Source organism: Lutjanus erythropterus, chromosome 22, assembly GCF_056507025.1.
Source record: "Lutjanus erythropterus isolate fLutEry1 chromosome 22, fLutEry1.hap2, whole genome shotgun sequence".
Lineage (NCBI taxonomy): Eukaryota > Metazoa > Chordata > Actinopteri > Lutjaniformes > Lutjanidae > Lutjanus > Lutjanus erythropterus.
In genome coordinates this window covers 23965657-23984467 of record NC_139338.1, presented here as the reverse complement: position 1 = coordinate 23984467, position 18811 = coordinate 23965657, and the positions used below count along the sequence as shown (strand labels likewise).

The window sequence follows — 18811 nt, the reverse complement described above, 5'->3', positions numbered from 1 at the left end:
ATCGCTCCTGTTGCTGTCTACTACAAGCTGATTGGCCAAGAGGCATACACGTCATCGGCAATTTAAAAATTCAAAACAGCTGCTTTTTCTTGTGGACGTGGGTGCGCTCAGAGGCTGCGACAAAAATAGAGGTTTGCACAATTAAAATAACACTTTGTGTGATTTTTTTTTTTGTAACAGTAAGTATAAATGTGTTTCTAGATTTCTGCATTGTATATGAACTGACTTACTTTGTACATTTAAGTTATGTCAGAAACATTGTGCCACCGAGGCCAACGACCAAAGGTTTTTCTTTATATCCTATTCAGAGATTTGCTTGAATTTTAAACTTAAAGACTTTATTTTCCTCCTTAAGAGTGACGTTTTATGGTTATAGTTGGGTTTTTACAGCAAAAGCTGTTTTATTCAACGCCGTATAACTTTTGAAGTGATTTTCACAATGGACTATCTTCTTTGTAAGTCTAGTAAGGCACGTTTTCACAGTTTTTCAGAGAATAATTTCCTTTTACTACTGTTTTAGGTGAAAAAAATGGAGGCTTTAGGGGAGCGTCTACAGCTGATGGTTAAGACCTTCAGGAGAGAGTGCCACAGGGTTTTGCAGTCTGAGAGGACCACCGTTCATGGAGCTGATGACATGCTGATGATGCTGCAGGTGGCCATGGCAGAAGTTAATAAACAGGTAACAGTTCATACCTTTTATTTAGAGAGCCTCTTTTTAATTCAGTTCAAAATAGTTTTGTTCTTCCTTCAAAAGGTTTGCAAACACAAATGCAGACAAACTGTGTTCACACATGAAAACAGTCTAAAATATAAGGAAGGAATATAATATAAGGAAAAAGCTGAAATATACATGGGTTAATGTCAAATACCCCAAATCCACAGCTGACCAACAACATCCAGGTTCAATGTTTATCTGTTCCTTTTTCAGAAATCACCTCCCCAAAGTTAATTTTTATTTCCCCCCTATACAAATTATTTTATTACTGAGTATCAAATAACAAAAACAAGGACACAGTGTGGCAGAGTGGCAACAAACAAACTTTCCTGCACATCAAAAATACTAAAACATAGCTGGAGTTTCATCCTCATCCTATTTTTAAATAACTAGAAATACAATTGAAATGAGCTTTCAGTTTCAATAAATCATATCCATAGGCAGAATCAGCAATTCCTACTATTTTTTTTTTCGCTCTACTTCCCTTTAAGAAAAATTTGAAAATGTTAACGACTGTTGCCGGTAAGTTAAAATGCCTTCAGTGAAAGAGGAATAAAGCATTGTCAATAGGTATGGTAAAAAAATAACATTGCACTTGACAGATAATGCAAAATGATTCATGATTAGTGGGAATGATAATTTTTGCATCATGATTTACATTTTCACTGAAAAGACTTTTGAAATCTGTTGGTGTCTGTACAACATATTCAATCATTTTTATTTCTGCAGAACACGATTTGGCCATGTTGCAATTTTTTGATAATATTTCAATTAATGCTGCTGCCCTAATTGTCAGTCTGTGTTCTGTGTGAGTTATCCGGCGGCCTGAAAACGAGGCTGTACGAGCCCAATTCACATCCTCGTCATGACATAGTTCAATTGAACCATCAGGCTGACTGTCATCACGCCTATAACTGATGACATTACCGCAGATTTCCGGCTGAGACCGCTCCTGGCCCATTTTTGAGCCGGGGGAGAAGGTCTCTGTGCTTTTGAACTGATTGGTTCCAGGCCGTCGGTAATTATGGCTGCTGCTTTCACTGTTTTCTCTCTTCCTGTGACAGCACGGCGGAGAGTTCAAAGTGGCTCTGAGTGATGTCCTGATGGCCTGGAAACACTTACTGTTAGACAAACTTCACCTGACACCCCCCGACTCTGCACGCTTGGAGAACTATGATCTCATCCTGGAGGCATACGAATCCTTCCTGAAGCGCTCCAACGCCGTGGACCTGGTTGATATCCTCTCCATGTACAAACAGCTGAGAGCGGTGGACTCGGACCCCGAGGAGCCCGTGAGCCCGGTGAGCAAAAGAGCTGTTTGAAATCAGACTGATGATAGTGGCTGATCAGATCGGAGTTAAGAGATGAATCATTTTATCTGTCTAAGTACTTCACTTTTCTTTTTCTGCCCAGATCCAGCTGTTTGAGTTCTTATCAGGGAACACGGAGATCTCAGAGCTGCCAGACTCCTCAGTCCCGTCAACGCCGTCCAGCAGAAGCAGGCCCTGCAGCCCACAGGTAGGCCCAGCCCTGCATTCACACACTAATAAAAGGTGCAACTTATTTCATAAATATACGGCAGAGTATCAGGGCCAGGCACAAAGAAAAAAAATGCAACATTTCAACTTTGTCAACATTATCAGCATCATTATCAACACTTTGACTTTATTCTCGACTTTCCAGTGTTAGTCTTGACATTTCGTCTTTATTTTCTATATTCTTGACATTTTGACTTTATTATCAGCATTTCAACTTTGATGTATCTTCTCCTTCTAACTTTTTTTTCTTATTCCTGACACTAATCAGAAAGTTGGATTTTATAAATAAAATCAGTTGTATAAACGACCATAAGAAACCCCTCTTTCCACTCTGCCCTTTACCCTTACAAGAAGTTTTTTTTATTTACAGGAAAATGCAAATCTTTTTCTCCTGCTGGCAACAATCCATCCATGCATTTACTTTCCCAGTCTTCAGCGTACTTAATTTCTGTCTGGAATCCATCCTGCTCTTATTGACAGGAACTCTATATCATATCACCTGGATTTAAGAGCAAAATGTGAATTCAATTACCGGGCAGATGTTTAAAACACAACACAGTGTGGGGCTGGACGACAGGAGCTCCTGTAACAGAGTCTCTCTTTCCTCCACTTCTTTCTCTGTCACTTGTGAATTTATGAGTTTTTCGTGGAGGCTTTCTGCTGCTGCACTACCAGATCGAGTGATGTAATTTTTGGAGTTTAATACAGGCTGTCAGCTGCTGTTTTTAGTGGATTTACTCCGCCAGTAAAGCTGCTGTCCCCTTTTTGGTAGTTTATAAACAAAACCTGGACGGGCCTCGAGCCAAAAAGTTTGACTAAAGGAATAGTTCCATGTTTTGGGAAACGCGCAGATTCGCTTTCTGGTGGAGAATTAGATGAGAAACTCGCACTTATATCTGCCAGAAGTGGTGGAATGTAACTAAGTACATTTACTCTAGTGCTCTACTTGAGTACAGATTTGTGGTACTTGTACTTTACTATATTACTCTATTTAATGTAACCTTATACTTCTACTCCACTACATCTGACTGGCAAATATCGTACCTTTTAATCCACTACATTTGTCTGAATAATAATAAAACACTGATGGGGACTCGTTTACTTTTAATACTTTGTGTAAACTTTGCTGGTAATATTAAATACTTGTACTTAAGGAGGGTTTTTGAATGCAGAACTTTACTTGTACTGGAGTATTTCTTCCACCACCATCTATCAGTAGCTTAGCTTAGCATTAATACTGGAAACAGGGTCACACAGCTAGCCTTGCTCCACCCAGTGGTCAAATCAACCAACCAGCATCCTTAAACACCCTTATTCACTTTTTTCGCAGAGAGTTCAGTAAGAATACTGCTTCCACTCTCATGTCACTTAGCTTAGCTTAGCATAAAGACTGGAAACAAGGTAACAAAATGTCCCTTCTTACAACTCTAAAGTTCACTAATTTACACATTATGTCTTGTATTTTTATTCTGTACAAAAACAGAAGTGTAAAAATTACGATTTGCCACGTCTTTGCTGGGGGAATTAAGTTTGAGGAGGCTGACAAAGAAATGATGCTGTGTGCCAGTGAAAGTCGGAGGTGGGAAATTCCCAGTTGAAATTCCCAGCTTCCAACCACCAAATGTTCCAGGTGCCAAACGTAAACAAGAAACATGGCTGGTCGTGACAAACTGTTGTGTCTTTGGCAAGTGTACACACACGCAAGTGAACTGGCAGCAGTGCAGCCTCCTCGCAAAGGAAAAGGAGAAGGATGATCGATGCATGTGGTAACAGGCTATTTGATTGTATGACAGTTTAATTAAACATATGAAGATGCACTTAATGTTCCCTTTTGGTTGATGGTTGATGATTTACAATGCGTGCTGCCATTGTTGTATCATCAGACAGCTGCTTCTTCATGAAGTGAAGACAGATTTGTTTTCCGAGTTTACAAGTAGGAAATCTGCCTTTCAGTGGTTTTCCCTTTAGGGCTGAACTGTGGGAGAGGTCTCACAAATAACCCTCCGTAAAACTACAAATTGTAATTTTTTCATTTTAAATGTTGTACTGATTAATCTAATGACATATCATGTGCTAATTAGTTAGCTTTAGAGTTGTTTGACATCAGATTTTGTAGACTTTTAACAGTCAGGTTAGCTGTTTGGCCTGTTTCCAGTCTTTGTGCTAAGCTAACCGGCTACAGCTTTATATCAATGCATATCAATTTTTAAGAGGTCTTCTTACAAAAAATGGTCAATATTTATTTTATTTTCAACAGGTAAAACGGGCAGTGAGAAGGGTTTTCTGCTCCTATTTGAATTTGCTTGTGAACGCCAAGAACGACATGGCGCTGGCGCAAACCCTCGACGTCCCGAGTCGCAGCCTCGGACGCCAGGCATTTACCGACATAAAGCACGCTGCACGGAACAACAACACGTCTCTCTTCTTGGTAAGAAACACTTAGCTTGTTCTTAGGCTTTAGCGATGACGTCTTCACACTTGACATCACTAGAGATCCAAAGCTGTGACATTAAAATTGGAGTAATCCTCTCTGGTGAAACATTTGGGTCTCTTTCATGCTTCTGCAGGCAGTGACATCCTTCGTGCGGGCCATCCAGCTCGGAGGGAAGGGCTACGCTCCAGCTGAGTCTGACCCACTGAGGAAACATGTCAAAGGCCTGTCGGACTTTGTCCAGTTTCTAGACAACCTGGAAGAAATACTGGGCGAGATTCCTGACCCAAGGTACACAATGCAGATTAATCCAGGCTTTCACACGCTCCCTGTCTTACTGATGTAATGCCTCCTCCTTGTGAGAGTCAGCTGTAAATTTTGGGAGGCAGTTTAAAGTTGTAAAAGTGTCACTGAGCTGCAATTCAAGGGAGTATAAGTGCAAATTACTCATTTTATTGTATATTTTATATATTAATGTTTTATAGATAGCAAACTGTAATACATTACAGGAAGTTGGTTTGCTATTTTGCTAAATTTGTGACTCACTTTCATGCAGCAAGTTAGATAAGATGTCCAATACACACATGTCTGTGGGCTAACTATAAAGCTACGTCTAGGAGCTGATTAGCTTAGCATAAAGACTGGTATCACTGTTCAAAGTTTTAAAAATGTGCTTACTAATAATCATATTATGAAGAAAAAGCCAGCCATTATCCCTGATTTCCACTCTTTATGCTAAGCTAAGCTAATCATGCACTGATTTTTTTTTATATTTGCTGTACAGACATTCAGGAAATGATAATGATATAGAATTGACTGTTAAGTCCCACCCTTTTTTGCTCTGTGCTCCAATAACTAATCATCAGATAGCTAGTTACATCTGATATCTACCATTTGCTAGCATTAACATTAGCTAACTTGAGGTATCAGATGCCTTTATACATTTTGTTTTACACTTTTAATCTTCAATCATTAGCTAGTTAGTTATATCTGACAGTAAATGATAGAAAAACGCTAGGTAGCTAATCTACACAAATCATTAGCTAGATGCCTATGAAAGCTAATTTTATCAAAACATTAGCAAATTAGCTAGCTAATCTACATCAATAATTGGCTAGTAACATCTGATAGCTAATATAAACAAAATACTAGCTAACTAGCTTAAAAATCTACATCAGTGGTAAGGTAAGTTGATTGCTTGCTGGCTATATTACTTGATAGCTTTTTTATCAATTATTAGCTAGGTAGTTACATCTGATAACTAATGTTAGCAAAACTCTAGCAAACTAGCTAGCTAATCTACATCAATAGTTGGCTAGAATTTTGTTAACATTAGCCAAGTTGTCACCAGATCTGCAAGCAACATCTTTTAATAAAAGATGAATTTTTTTTTTTTTTTTTTCCCCAGCAGAGAACATATCTCAGTTCAGGAAACTAAAACTGTCATAAAATTTATAAATTTATAAAGTTTTTTTTAGTTTCCTTGACTAAGAATAGGGAACAGGAAAGGAGAAATCCCTGCAGAGTAGGGGTCAGTTGTTAACTAATAAGCTTTGGAATTGGTGATAGGTGTATTTTTATTTATTTTAGTCTGGCTAACTATTTTCCCTGGCGTCAGTCTTCATGCTAAACTAAGTTAACCATAGCTAATATAGGGAATATGTATTTTTCCCAAGAAGTTTAGTTGTTGCTTTAAGTAGTTTTGTATCAGGAACATACTGCATCTTTCAGTCATGTTATATTTCTGTTTTATTGCCCAAAATGCATAAATGTGACTCTAAAACAGACACAAAGCCCTTTTTAAATTTGTCCCATATGATTTAAAATGATAGCTGGTGGGGTTACAGTAGGAGAGACGTTATGAGAGAGTCTGAACTTTGGACAGTCTCATGATCTATTTGTTTGCGGCCTACAGTACTTTGACTTTGTCACAGACCAGAGAATTCTGGGAACTCATCAGCTTCCTAATCGAACTACCTAAACTCAGATGTGTGTTTTTTTTGTTTTGTTTTGTTTTGTTTTTTAAATTAGCATTCTTTGTAATAGGGAATTGCAATATCAGTCAAAATGATCACAATTAGATATTTTTTCAAAATCGTTCAGCCCTAGATTCAATAAGTTATTCTTAAATCTTATCTGCAAGTGCAGAAGACAGTCTTTTTGCATTTTATTGTCGATCCGTGGTCGTCTTCTACGCTCCTGTCGACCCACAAGTGTGCAAAAGTTTTCTGCACTTTGATATTTTAGATTCTTCAGAGTGGCCACTTTTTGTTTTGATGGAAGCTTTGCACACTATTGGTATAATCTGAACTATTTTTTAGAAAAAAAAAAAAACAAAGAAAAAAACACTGAATGAGGAGTGTGTCCAGAGTTGTCACTGGTATCAGGCTTTGGATGCACAGTCTGTATTTTTCTTCTCGTGAACAAATCCCAGGAATTGATCCTTTTTAACAAGTATTATCTATCAACAGATTTATCCTTTTTAGAGTAACTGGATTCTTCAATCTTTCCAAAATGGGAAATTCAGATTGAAATAAAGCCATGAAATCCTGATGGTTGCAGCAGTTTTTTCTGTGCTTGCCAGAGTTAAATCACACATTTGCAGTGGCTAATCCCACATATTCTAGCACGAGCAACTTTCTATTTGAAATAATGCACCGTAACAAACTGCCGTATTTACTTTATTGTAGTCTAATCCTCATACAAACATATTCAAATCCCAGAGAAATCATCATGAGCAGATTAGGGGAATTCAGAGATTCCAAGAAAAGTTGAGCGCGCTTCAGTATCTGGCAGCGACTGAGGTCGAGGAGCACAATGAAACTTGTGATTCATGAGTGACTGAGTGGGATTTTCTTTGAATTGCTTCACTCTTTCCTGCAATTTCGACTTCAGGTTAAATTCTGCCTCCCCTCTGCCTGCTGCGGCTGAGAATTGAATTAAATTCTGAGCTCTCGCTGCCGCTGCTGCTGCTGGGAGTATTTCCAGCTGGGGTGTATGGGCCTGGCAGACACCTGTGCACTGAAATCACACCTGTGATCATAAAAATCCACCTGTCCCGTTCCAGCTCCTTATTATTTACTGTAATGACTCTCATCTAAGCTGCTCATGATAACATTTGGATTGCTAAAGCATGTTCATCTCTGCTACATCAAAGCCCGTCTCTGCTGAATAACTTGTTCCCCGTTTGGAGCTCGTACTCACTTTGATGAATTATCATCAAACCTCAGATCACTCTCCATACCATTACAGATTATTTTGGATGTCAGAGCACTTGGCACCACAACAGAAGTGGTTATCAGAAATGATTTAAGCTGCTCAATCATGTGAGGGCCGGGCTCAGAGGTCGGAGCCGTAACAACACATCGTGATGTTTGTGTAGAAGTAGACTCGACCCTCGCTGCTCTGCTGAGGCTTCTCAGTTCGTGCTCCTCGTCTGATGAGACGCTGATGAAGCGGGCCAACATGTGTCTTTCAACAGGCAGTGCCGTTACGCTCTCAGCGGAGTACTGTATTTCCTCATACAAACACCTTCTGTGGAGAGTTCAGGGCCCCGTGTTCGCCGAACATCTGTTTTCCCAAATGATTCTGTTACTGAGCCCCGCTCGCTCACATCAGAGCTGGGTCAGGATCGGACCACCGCCTCTATCCACCTTACTGTGACTACTTTTTTTTCTTCTTCTCGTGTGCTTTAGTGCCCTGGTCTTCAACAGGCGGTCTGAGATCCCTGGGGGGTTCTCAGAGTTGATGCAGGGGGCCGCCAAATTAAGTTTTCGGCAAAAAAGAATAAGAATAACTAACTTTTGGTAATTAAAGAGCAAACAAAGATAGAGGCCAAACATTAAAACACGAGCACAATCGTGTCAACTTTCATTTTCACTACAGTTCAAACTCGTTGGGCAATATTGCATTCAGTAAGGGATAATGTACAGCGACCACCATGAAACAAGCCCTGATAGGTTGACGTGTAAAACCTGAGGGGACTCATCCCGCAACAATGACCTGCCCACTGCACATCACCCCACAGTGACCTACCAAACAAAAGAAAAATCAATAATTTTGTATAAAATCTCAATTATTAAATGATTTTATGATACAAGAGCCATCATATTGCTCCTCCAGAGTTTATGATCTGAAGCAATGGTCTTTTTTTTTTCTTCCTGCACACACGCATCACCTCTGCATTGATTTATTAAAAACATGCAGGTGTTTCAGTCACAAAGATGTTTCTCAAGACAAAGTTTCTTGAGACTGAAACGTCTGCATGTTATGCAACATTTCTCAACAAAAAACTGCAGGAATTTAGGGATTTCACCATCTACGATCCATAATATCATTTAAAGATTCAGAGAATCTGCATGTTGCAAGGGACAGGGCTGAAAACAAACACTGAATCCCTGTGACCTTTGACCCCTCAGGCAGCACTGAATAAAAAACTGCATTAAAAAACCACATTTTTAAATTCACGTTTTACACCCACGTTTTTGGAATTGGGGTTGTAAATTCAGTATATGTAGTAGGGGGTCCCTGCTCCGTCTCTCTGTCAGGTAAGGGGTTCACGGCTTGGAAGAACGTTCAAGACCTCTACTTTAATGCACTTGACTGTTAGAAACCTACAGAAATGATATGTTGCTATGATTTTTGGACATACAGCGCAGACGGTGTGCGAGCACCGACGAAAATCCCCCCGAAACTTTATAAAGAGGAAAATCCTGGAGTTTCTCTGCTGACAGTCCATCGCTGAGAGCAGTGACAGTGCCCAGGGTGACTTTAACAGGGATTTGGAGCATATTTTCTGCTCCGTAACTGTTAACATTGGCAAAGCCGCGTTACAGTGAAATAAAGCTCAACTGGACGTTAACACCGAAACAATTACTCTGAGCCCTTAAAGTCAGTGTCCAATTAATTGAAAGTGAAGCTGCAGTATATCTTTTGAGACAATTCAGACGAAGGCGCTGGCTTTTCTGGGTTTTTTAGTTTCAGGAGAGAGTTATTCATGTTGGCAAATATTGGCTGAACTCTTGAACGCTATTAATTCCATCCAGATGAAAACCTGTGTGTTCTGCAGAAGAAAAGAGCTTTGCTTTCCAAAACAAATCCAAGGTTTTCTCTCTCTACCTATGGCACAATGCAGCCTTCTCAGCACGTCAAAGTGACTGTCACTGTGTTTGATTCTCAGCGCGTGTGGAGCCAGGCTGGTGGCTGCCATCAGGGCGGCGCTGGTGAAGGGACGCAGCAGCGGAGACGAGGTGCACGCTGCAGCTGAAGAGACGACAAAGGAGCTGAAGGAGAGGATCTGCCAGCTCCATCAGCTCCAGAAACGGGCTGCTAATGGAAGCGGGATGGGGATAAGCCCTGCCAGGGTAATGTATAGCCTCTGCTCTCATCCAGCCAGCTATCCTTTTGGCTTTTGTGTGTTTCCTGAACTCCATACCTACACACAAAGCCCACTTTATCTTCTGTAAGAGTCAGATATGTGAGCTGACAGGGCGCTGATTTGTGTTTGTGTTGCTGCTCCTCTTCCAGCCAAAGGCGTACGCGATCAATCATGCCACGGCGTTCGGAGGCCGGGACACTGTGAAGGTGCTGATGGCTCTGCTGGATGAAGAAGCGTTGACTCCTCTAAGTCAGAACAAGGCCGACCTGCTGTCTGAGGACCAGTCAGTCCTCAGTGGAGCCGAGGGGACCAGCGTCTTCACGTTGTTCAGGTTGTCACACAGCACAGACTGGGATTTAACAGAAATGCCTTTTGTTTTTTCTAATAGGAAGCATATGTTTGAGTTATTTCCTGCAGGATCAGTCCATCACTTTGGTCCAGACTGAAATATCTCAACAACTATTTGATGGCTTGCCATGAAATTTGCTGCAGCCAATCATGTTCCCATGATGATCTGTCCTTCTGACTTTGATGATCCCTGACTTCATTTAGCAGCGTCATCTGGTCAGTGTTTCAGTTCGTCCAACACTGTGCTGCATGACCATGTGTCTACAAAACTAATTTCCCATCAGCCTCAGCTGTACTTTAGTGCAAATTAGCAAACTTTAGCGTGCTAATGTGCTAAACTAAGATGGTGAACAGTGTTGAAACAGTGTTGTGCAAGTTTGAAGTTCAGTTCGGACATTAAAATAAACTAGTTCACATCCTTAGAGGAGCTGCAACAATTAATTGGTTAATCAATTAATAAATTAGTCAAAAATTCTCTAATTCCAGCTTCTTAAATGTGATTATTTTCTGGTATCTTTCCTCTTCTATGACAGTGAACTAAGTTGTGAGTAAAACGAGCCATTTGAGGATGTCCTCTTACATTGTGGGAAACACTGATCGACATTTTTCACCATTTTCTGACATTAATTCATGATTATTAATTTAGACAGAACCTCCTCCTACCAGAGACACTGAAGTCTTCATAATGGCATCTTAACAAGTGGTGCACAATATTCATGTTTTTGCATTAAAACATGAATATTAAATGGCCAAGATTACGTATATCTTTGGTTATTTACAGCAGTTGAGAGCATTTTACACTACAGCAGACAACAAACTTGAAGACCAACTGTTGAAATTTTCAACTGGCATGTTGAAATTCCGACTTTCCAGTTGAAACTGAATGCACCATAATGCCTGAGAACTGCAAGGAGGTGAAGAAGGAAGGAAGGAGGCGAGGCTCTAAAAACCTGCAGAAAATGAATTAAGAAATTAATAGAATACTTTGGGATTTTAGCATCAAACTGTGAAAAGCTGTAGTGAAAGAACAACAAAGTAATGACAGGTGTAGGTCTGTGAATTTAAACAAAGAAAATTAAGAAGAAAAAAAAACATTTCCGTTTTAAACGACCTTCATGGCTGTTCGAGTTTTACGAGGTGTCCATGGAATGCAAACACAACATGAAGTCCCTGTCCCCGTGTGTGTCAAACTCTGACACAGACAGCAGAGGACAGAGGCGGCACGTCCGTAAATGGTGCAAATGTTTGGTTTGGTGCAAACATCTAACCGCCAGTGTGGCAGATAATGTTCCGGGACTTCTGAGAAAAGAATTGATTTGCGACACAGACATTTTAATCTTTTGGCTTTGTGTAAAGTATCAACTATTTTCATTTCAAAAGGCTCAAGTCCAAGTGAAGTCACAAGTCACTGGTGGTAAAGTTCAAGTGGAGCTGCATGTCCTCTGATTTTTGTCAAGTCTAAAATCATCAAGTTTGGGACTTGAGTCTATACGTCTTAACAGACGAGGGTAAACCCTAGTCCCTGACTAAAATGCCTCTTTAAGTTGTCTTAACCCAATGACTTGCAAACATTTATCTTAAACATGCACACATAGCCTGTTCTGGATTAAACCATGTCTGTTGAAAGAGGGAGGATTAAAGCTACTTCACAGCTAAAAAGAGACTTTAAATTAACTTTTCAAAGAGGAAGATTTAACTTCTGCTTATTCCTGTTTGTGAGGAACCAGGGAAAGTCTGGAAGATCTAAACCAGAGGCGCCCAAACTTTTCCCTCGGAGGCCAAAACCGAAACTTAATAGTGGATCATAAGGCAAAAGGAAAACACCTTGTGACCTTGTAATCTTTTGTATTGTTAAGATAGGAAACAGGCAGCAGAGGGCCACAGGCTGGGTTTGAACCCAGGCCAATATTTTAAGGACGACAGCTTTAGTACACAGAGCACAATATATATTAAATAAATATTTTTTGTTGTTCTTTTTGAACTTAAAGATAATGGCGTAACGACACAGGTGCACATCTAAAATACGTTGTTCTGTATCTTCCCACCCATCCAACGCCCCTTTCCCACCTTCAGCTATCTGATAATGTCTAGAATTTATGGTTTACACTATAAAAAATATGAAAGTAGAAAAGAAATCGGTTAATACAAAAACAAACAAACAAGAAAAACTCAATGAATTGAGGGTAAAAAGAGAGAAAACAAAACAAAAGCCCTTCTATGTATCCGGTCTCTTCTATGGGAACAAGTACATCTTTTAAATCACCATTTTCAATAAAATACATGAACAGACCCCAGATTTCCTCCCCTTAAGAATATAGATTATCTTTTCCACTTAAAGACAACGGGACATTTCTCTCCACCTATTCTTGACCTGTTCGAGGTCTGGTCGTGTTTTTCCAAGAGAGGGCGAGACTCTGACGGGTCTCAAAGCAAGCTAAACGCCTTGTCGCGTCCTTCAGCGGTCATGTAAACAGTAGTAAGTTAAAAGTTAATATTTACTATGAGAAAGTAACCTCACAGAGCTTTGAATCAGATTTGAGCATTTTCACCACCGCAGCATTCAGAGTGGGAAAGCCCCTGAAACAGCAATTACACCAACATGAGACTCTACAACTCTGCAGTGAAACCATATGGAGGAAAATCCTCCCACACCACACTGGAACAATTTCTCTGGTCAAACATCTGAAATAAAAATAATAATATTAAAAAAAAACAGCCACTGGCTGTGGTCGGGGGGGAACCTACATTATGTCTGAGGTGGACGACACCGAATGGCTGAGATCCAACTTGTTACAAAAGCCCAATGTCGGCTCCCTCTGACCTCTGCAGGAAAGACAGAACAGTGTTTTTAAGACGCAGAGAGTGGATTTCTTTGACCGTGTAACCTTCTAGCTTTTCTAATTTATAAACCTCTTGTCTTCTCGTTGTGGCCCGGCCCTCAGATCCCCTGAAGTGTCTACTGGATGCTCTCCAGAACCTCTACGGAGCAGAGTCCAGAGCCGACTAGACCTGCTCAAACCCAAGGTAACGTGGGCCCCTCCGTCCAAAAAAGAGCCCCAAATCCAAACCATCAGTTACTTCAAATTGAATCAGATGTACAAACATTGAAAATAATGTCTTTACATCCTGTAATTTCTCCCTGGTATTATATTATTTATTTTCTTAGCTGAAGCGCACATCTTAACTGACTTCCACCGTTCCCGTTTGCACAGCTGTGTTTTAGCTCTTACTGTTGGTTTGAGGGTTGCTGTTTAAATCCAGGGCATAAAACGACTCATTCGTTGGGGATTCAAACCATTAACCAATCCTGATGATAAGTCATCCTATTGTCAGGGCTCAGCTCCATTTGCTTACAGTGCACAATGCAGCACACTGTATATCCGATATCGATACCTCTCCTTCCTTCCTCGCTGGCTGTGAGCTCAGCTCCTCTGTGTTTTTTTTTTTATGTTTTCTGGGGTCAATGTGAGAGAATCTGATTCATTATGATTATACAGACTTTTAATGCCAGCAAGACTGGAGAACATTGACTGATTAGAGCCGCAACTATTAGTCGAATGAGTAAAGTTGTCAACTATTTTAATAACTGATAAATCATGAAGGTATTTTTCCATGTAAAAAATGGCAGAAAATGCTGTTTTCAGCCTCTCAAATATTGAGATTTCCTGTGTTTCCCTGTTTAATATCATATTTAACTGAATATCTTTGGGTTCTGGACTGACAAAACTTATTCAAAGACTTTCAGACACTGGGACTGACATGTTTTACTTTTTTCTGACATTTTAAAGACCAAACAATATACTCAATTAAGCTAGACACTAATTGGCAGATTGATCTATAATGAAAGTAAACATCAGTTGCAGCCCTATTGCTATTACTAGTAATTTTACTGTGCTAAAACTCTGCATGCATCCATGCTTTTACTTGTATCAGAGTATTTTTTAGTGTGGTGTTGCAGCCTTCACTAATCCCACCACTGTAAACACTCCACAAATGCTGAGTCACCCAAAAAACACCGACCAGACCAGCTTCAGAAGTGAAGGTAGGACTGAAGTAGCTCCACTGTGTGTGAACTCCTTTTGAACATGTATGCTAAACACATTTTGTGAAATGGCTCCTTTATTTGATTGCGCTAGCAGATGTCATTTTAGCTCCCCACAATCTGGCTGCCTTCCTGTTTGAGTGCGCTGTAATGGTCCCTGGGCAGCTCACCGCTTCCTGAACTCGGCGAGCGGAAGCTTTCTGCATCAATTTCACTTTGAAGATGCCATATCAGTCGCGTAATTCGACTAGCAAGGGAAACTTGAAAGGTTATTGTTTCCTGTTGTCTGCCGAATGACTTTATCCCAGACTTGTCCAGCAGTTTCATCATGCACTGACGTCAACTGGCACACACAGAGATGGACAGATTTAGTTTCTGCTTTTTGGGACGCTTCCAGATCTCTTTCTCAGTGCCACAGATGATCCAAACATAGAAAAACGCTTGACAACAACTCTTTACTGTGACGTCAGTAATGATGTTTGATTGCATTTTATCTTGTTGTATCATCTCTGGTCGTCACGTTGCACCTGTTCCTCGTTCCCGCTTTTATCACCTGTGCATGAGAACACATGTCGAAACATAAAGCTGCTGCAGGGAATTGCTTGCACCTGCTTGTGGAAGTCCTATCAGGAATGTCTTGGTCAGGTGTGTGGGGGTTATTTCAGGACAGCCTGACCACACAGTGCCACGTTGGGCTCCCACCTGTTGTAATTGGATTAGATGTTCTCCGTCAGTCATACTTTGGCCGTGTCCACCCCTCCATCCCCTCCCGTTGTTTCTGGGGCGTTTCTGATACGTTTTATTAGCATGCAACAAGCAGGGTTAGGGTTGCATTTTTAGCTCCATCATTGACATGTACCTCATTCATGGGGTCACTGTTGTTTTAGGTGCTCTTTTAAGAAGTTCTTTTGAAAAGCACAAAGGCTTTGATCCCTTTTGTGCTTCACGGATCCACCCAGCTTTGCTCGCTGTATTTTTTCCCTCAGATTTCTCCTCCCCACTGTGGCCCGCTGGCCTGAAGGGTGAAATCCGTGGATTGTGATAATCCCAAGCAGGCATAGATCAAACGGTGGAGGAAAAGCTGTGGATCCGTGTGCCCCAGGGCCAGGATTGTAGTCTTCAGTATCATTCACTTTATCACTAACTAGGCTGTCCGAAAAGGCTTTTTAATGAGGTGCCGAGGCGTGTAGTTGTGATCAGATTGTAGAAAATGGTCTCTCCTGTTTTAAGAGGTGTGAAGTTGGAATAACTTATGATTCATCAGCTGTGATCAAATCAGGTGGCCTCTGATTAGGACCGCACAATTAATTGAAATTTTATCAAAAATGCAATACGGCTTTCTGCGATTTCCAAATTGCAGGAGGTGCAATGTTTGTTGAAGGAAAAATGTGTCTAAAAACATTTAAATTAATGAATATTGTGAGGCAGAGATGTCCCATCCTACACGTCAGATTCTACAGACTTAAATTTAATAATAATTTAATTCTCCTCAGTACTTTTTGAAGGTATTAACTGAATTACATCAGTTCAGTTCCCAACCCTAATAAGTGCTGATTCACATTAAATCAATTGGTGCCAATCTCTGAGATAAATGCTCTTGTAAGGATGTTAATGATTAATCATTAATTGACTAATTGCTGTCAAACTGTATTCATTAATAATTCATCAATAGCCTAGAAATGTCTCATTTGACATTGTTTAATCTGGCGAAGCCATTTGTTGAATAAGAAAACTTTAAATTGGAAAAAAAATAAAAAATAAAATGAGACTTTAAAAAAAAGACAAAACATCCATCTTGTTGATTCAGTGATTGTCAGGATTTTCAACTATCAGCTAAGGAAAACGTGCAAAATTTGCAACCCTCAAGCACAAAGTTCAGTAAAAGGTACTGTATTCGGGGTACTGGTTTCGGTACTGTATCAGTTCAAGTGTGAGTGGTACCCAACCCTAGTACTCACAGGGTTATGGGTTAGGGTTAGCCAATCAGAGGCAGAGCAGGGAAATTATAATTTTTATGCCTCCACACCTTTGTCACTTTAAGGGTACTGGTACAGTAATGAATGATATCCAACCCTACCTTTGTTTTTTTTTTTTTATCTAACGCCCTAATCATGTCAAATGTATTTTGTCCAGTACTTTGGTTTATGATCCAGTATCTGCAAAGACACTCTGATCTGCCTCAGCTGTACTCTGAAAACCACTGATTTAGTGTGCTAAAATTAAATACAACAGTATGACAACAACAAATACCGAACACAAAATCTGACACTGGGGGCCTCCTGTCAGACAAAACTTGGAAAATGGCATCCCTCCCCCCCCTTAGTTTAGTCCTCTTCCAGGATGCCTGTATCAGTTTGATCCCACAGACACTCGACAACTGAGCCAAGATGACCTGATATTGCTGTTTGACATAACTTCAGACTGCACCAAATACAAAAAAAAAGTTTTTCCAAAGGTATTTATTAGTTTGTGTAAAAAGTAAAACTCCACAAAACAGTTAAGAAATAGTTCAGAGGTACAGGACTCTTAACTATCTGTGTAACCAAATCATACACATTTAGGTTATTATATATGATTATATATATATACTCCTTTTGAAAACTGTTAAGATTTTTTTCCCTTCTATTCACTGAGCCTTCCCTGAAACTGTTTGGAGCCCCCCTGGGCTTGAAAAGCTTTGCACTAAACTCAGATGTGACCATGGTACAAAAACGATACCTGCTGAACAGGAGCCTGTTGCCATGCTAGAATTAGCATTTAGCTCAAAGCGCTGCTGTTACCAAGTAAAGCTTAACAGAGCAGATAGCATGGCTGCAGATATTTGGCACTCTTTCTCTTGTTGAGCGGTTATAAATGTGCAGGAGTGGGAAAGCACTTCTTGAAACATGAGTGCGAGCGAGGGCTTTTTTTTTTTTTTTTTGTTATAAACATTAAAGTAAAAGCCAGAAAGTAAGTTTTGAAATCCGGAAACCTGCCCCGAGTCATTGATACTGATCATCCACCGTGCCATCATATTAGGTGGATTAAAGTTTATTTTCTTTTTATTCCAGGCCAAAGAAAGAGTAATTCGATCCCAGTTTGCGTGTACATACAGAGATGAAGACGAGCTGCCACTCAACCGTGTGCTGGAGTTCCCCAGCACCAGCCAGGTCCCCACCTGTGTGCACCCAGCACCCAAACCCAAAAACATCCCAGCTTTGGAGGAGGAGGAGGAGGAGGAGGAGTGCAGCTCAGACTTGGTGGAGACACACACAGGTACAGATTCAAACTTTACTTCATTAATTCTTTCAGGTACTTTTATTCTGCTCCACTTCATGCGGAGAAAAGCTCAACACAAGCGGTGCAGCTTTCCCTTTCTGCCTGTTTCCTCTGACGTCACACAGCTGGACGGAGGCCCAGGCACACCCTCTGAGCTCCAGCCTTGAACCCTTCCCAGTCCGAGCCCTGGGACCGGTCCTTACCATCAGCCATTAAATGAATCCCCGTTCTATAAAACCTGCTCACACCCACATCTGTAGTAAAAACCAAGAAGCACACACACACACACACAGACTTTTTGCCCATTTCCCCTTCTGTCTTTCGTTCCGTGGGAATTCAGGCTCCGCTCCATCAGGTTACATGACAAATGTTAAATTTCAGCTTCATAGAATAAACACACGGGCTGCTTAAACTAGCAGCTAACGTCAGCAATTTCGTCACAACATTTTCCTTTTTTTTCCAACCAGCTTGTCACACTTGCTTTTGCTTTGTTTCAATCTTTCCAGCCAAGCCAACTTCTGAATGTCCAAATAAGGAGCAGAGCGGCGTGCAGCGGGGGGCTGCTCTCGGCCAGAGAAGTGGAAATGCCCAAAACAGAGGCGCAGACCCGGGCAAAAGAAAGAAAACTGGCACCCAGACGCAGAGCAAGAGCACCAAGAGGAAGCAGGTGGATTCTGACCAGCATGGAGGAGCAGAGAATGAGCCTCCGCAGAAGAAACAGCCCACGAGTGTGTCAGCCAAAATGCCAGGCAAGACGGTCGGCAAGGCCGCGAGTAAGAAGAAGCTGATAGCTGGGCAGGGAAAGCTAACCAGCTTCTTCAGAGTCTAGTGATGATGTTTGCACTGGTTTCATGATGGTGCAGTGGATGGACTTTGTCAAATGACGTTTACACAAAGCAGCTGAGTGTTTAGTTGTTTTTTCTCACCAACAAATCTTCTTTATAGTGAATGTTCCAGTTAAGGCTACAACTAATGACTATTTTCATTCTCAGTTAATCCACTGACCATTTTAATTAATTTAATGAAGGAAGAGTTTGATATTTTGAGAGATGTGTATTTCTTGCAGAGAGATAGATAACACTATCAATACCACTGTCATGAC

At 40.7% G+C, this 18811-nt stretch overlaps 1 protein-coding gene across 1 annotated transcript; it reads left to right on the top strand.

Annotated features, from left to right (window-relative positions):
• Positions 1 to 529: 529 nt before the first annotated feature.
• On the top strand, positions 530 to 18735 carry parpbp (PARP1 binding protein). The gene is made up of 10 exons (XM_084711299.1): positions 530 to 679; positions 1780 to 2016; positions 2129 to 2233; positions 4511 to 4681; positions 4821 to 4975; positions 9864 to 10047; positions 10211 to 10392; positions 13352 to 13433; positions 17502 to 17706; positions 18216 to 18735. The coding sequence occupies exons 1-10, from the start codon at positions 530 to 532 to the stop codon at positions 18536 to 18538; spliced, it is 1794 nt and encodes a 597-aa protein (XP_084567425.1). The 3' UTR covers positions 18539 to 18735.
• Positions 18736 to 18811: the final 76 nt, after the last annotated feature.

Bases quoted from the DNA above. Each gene is read 5' to 3' on its own strand.
- parpbp (XM_084711299.1), top strand. From the start codon at position 530: ATGGAGGCTTTAGGGGAGCGTCTACAGCTGATGGTTAAGACCTTCAGG. The intron at 680-1,779 runs GTAACAGTTCAT...TTCCTGTGACAG, and splicing joins TGGCAGAAGTTAATAAACAG to CACGGCGGAGAGTTCAAAGT. The intron at 13,434-17,501 runs GTAACGTGGGCC...TTTTTATTCCAG, and splicing joins TAGACCTGCTCAAACCCAAG to GCCAAAGAAAGAGTAATTCG.